We start from the raw sequence: 2,610 nt of genomic DNA on the forward strand, positions 1-2,610 counted from the left end.
ATATATAATAAAATGATACTAATAAGGGACAATTTTTGGCTCAAGAACTGGTCCAGGATGGTTGAAAGGAACCTATGTAACTCTTTGGAACCATTTAAAAAGTAAATTACAAACACCATACAAATTCATTTTTCTTTCCCTGTTGACTCCAAGGTGGTAAAATTTTGCCGAAATCTCCTGATTTTTGTTTTTCCCAAAATTTCATGGAAATAAAAACTCTTAAATTTGCTCATCTTTGTCCATGACTGTCATGTTTGAGATGCAAAAGAACTTGGCGTGCTGTAACCATTGTTCATTGTGTCCTCTTACAGAAATACTGTGCGGATGGTTTGCCTTCCCAGTTTCCCCTACCCGGCCGACCTCTTCTGGAAGTATTTGGATTTGGCTACGTTTGTACTTCTCTATGTATTACCCTTGATTGTCATCTCCATCACCTATACCATGGTGGCAAAGAAACTGTGGCTGAGAAATGCCATCGGGGACATTACCATGGAACAATACTACGCCCACAGGAGGAAGAAAAAGATGACCCTCAAGATGCTGATGCTCGTGGTGGTGGTCTTTGCCGTCTGCTGGTTCCCATTGAACTGTTACCTTGTTCTGATGTCCAGTAAACTCATCAGCAGTAACAATGCCATATATTTCGCTTTCCACTGGTTCGCCATGAGCAGCACCTGCTACAACCCGTTTATCTACTGTTGGCTGAACGAGAGTTTCCGCTCGGAGCTCAAGGCCTTGCTGTGGGTATGCAGGAGGAAGAGCCCGGCGCAGAGCCACGCACTGCAGTCCGTCTCGCCGCACTTCAGGCACGCGTGGGCTGAAAACTGTAACTGCAAGCAAGGTAACAGCCCTCAGACTGGTGGCTCTGCCACTGTAAATTCAGGGAGAACTGACATTTCCATTGTGGAGCCAATTGTCACAGTCAGTTAAAGACAATTTCGATTTCCATCAGATGGCAATTCATTGCAGGTTCTGTGTCCGTAATGTTTGTTTTTTAATTGTATTTTTCACACGTTTGCTATGAGAGGTCAATTCATTGACTGAAGTCGCTGGCTTTGTATAAAATAAATATTTCTATCCTAGTTATTAATATTAATTGTACAGACAGGGGCTGGAGACGTGAAGAGTATGGTGCCTTCAGAGCGCTGGGCGGGTGAGCTCTATAGCCTCATTCACACTGTAATCGGCCGGCACGTACAGCTCCGTGCGGGGCCGTATCGGGCAGCTCCCGGGAAGGACAGGTGCTGCGTGTGATTAGTACGCAGCCCCCGTCCTTCTCTATGGGACTACGTGGCCGTAGGCCCCCCCTACGCTCACCTCAAGTGCAGGTCTGGTCCGTAGGGGTGCAAGTTTCCGGGGTCGGACACAGACAGGATCCATCCTCTCAGCGTAAGCGTACGTTCACCCGCAACCGTACGCATGTGCACTTGAGGTGAGCGTAGGGGGGTGTACAACCACGAAGTCCCATCTAGATGGACAGGGGCTGCGTACTAATCACACGCAGCACCTATCCTCCCCGGTAGCTGCCTGTTACGGCCCTGCACGCAGCACGGAGCTGTACGTGCCGGCCGATTACAGTGTGAATAAGGCCTAAGGCTGAAAGTTTGTGGACACTAGTGATGGGTGAGCCTGCTTGGCTTCGACCAAGGGTTGGGCCAATCTTATTCGAAATTTGGCAAACCTGAGGCGAATCCTATTGAAGCCTATGGTGGGAGTGAATTTGGTCATTGAATTGTGATCTACTACTGTTAATAACCGGCAAGGGGAGCTGCGCACTGCCATAGGGGACGTGTACCAATGTGTTTTTCTTTTTAAGTACCGTACAGCAGGGAGAGGGTCTGGCCATGTAGCTTCGAGGACTACACTGGAAATACACAATTCACCTGCAGCACCCTAATCTAAATATTTTTTTCAGGCAGCTTTAGCAGAGACGCAGGCATTTGTATTACATAGTTATAAGCACGCTTTGTCTGGTAGAAAGTAGCCCGTGGCAGCCCTTGTACAACTGTCCTGCTGCTGGCCAATTTCTAGCAAGCTCTAATTAGGAAATAAGAGACCACAGAGGATACAGCGGTGTAAAATTGGCCAGGAGCAGGACATTTTTTGTAATGAAGGTAAATTGTCTGAAATGTATTAGAGATAAAGAGCATAGACTGGGGTGTTACCACAAGATTGCAGATGACACATCAGTGTTGAATTGACCAGCAGCAGGACAAATCTAAATAGCAAGGCTAAGCCCAAATTTACCAGAGACAAAGAGCAAAGTGTAAAAGCTGCAGGACAGCTTTTATCAAGGATAATAGGCCTAACCAAGTGTCAGGGTACCGTGCACAGGTGTCCCCACACGGCATGCAGGTACCCACGCAGGCAGACCAAATTAGTGTGACCACACTGGAGGAGGTTATGCACACGGTTTATTGTCACACAGCAAACAGGAAACTACAAACCCCACCAAGACCCACAAGCTAGCACAAGCAGTGAAATGACAAAAACTCAAATAGAACAAAAACACACCTACAGCCAGAAGGAACAGTAAACGGGAACAGGGTTAGGAACTGCAAGGCAGGTATCAGGGTAAGGCTACAGTATACAGGAACTGGTAACAAGGAA

General features: G+C 47.2%; 1 protein-coding gene across 1 annotated transcript in view; it reads left to right on the plus strand.

Annotated features, from left to right (window-relative positions):
* LOC108799519 (probable G-protein coupled receptor 83) overlaps positions 1-1,021 on the plus strand; it is a 26,121-nt gene extending 25,100 nt beyond the window's left edge. Inside the window, exon 4 of the mRNA XM_018571381.1 lies at positions 312-1,021. Within this exon, the coding sequence (XP_018426883.1) occupies positions 312-930 (619 nt within the window). The 3' untranslated portion in view covers positions 931-1,021. The remainder of the gene's footprint in view (positions 1-311) is intronic.
* Positions 1,022-2,610: the final 1,589 nt, after the last annotated feature.

The sequence above is a fragment of the Nanorana parkeri genome, unplaced genomic scaffold (genome assembly GCF_000935625.1).
Source record: "Nanorana parkeri isolate BGI_ZX_2015 unplaced genomic scaffold, ASM93562v1 scaffold1747, whole genome shotgun sequence".
Lineage (NCBI taxonomy): Eukaryota > Metazoa > Chordata > Amphibia > Anura > Dicroglossidae > Nanorana > Nanorana parkeri.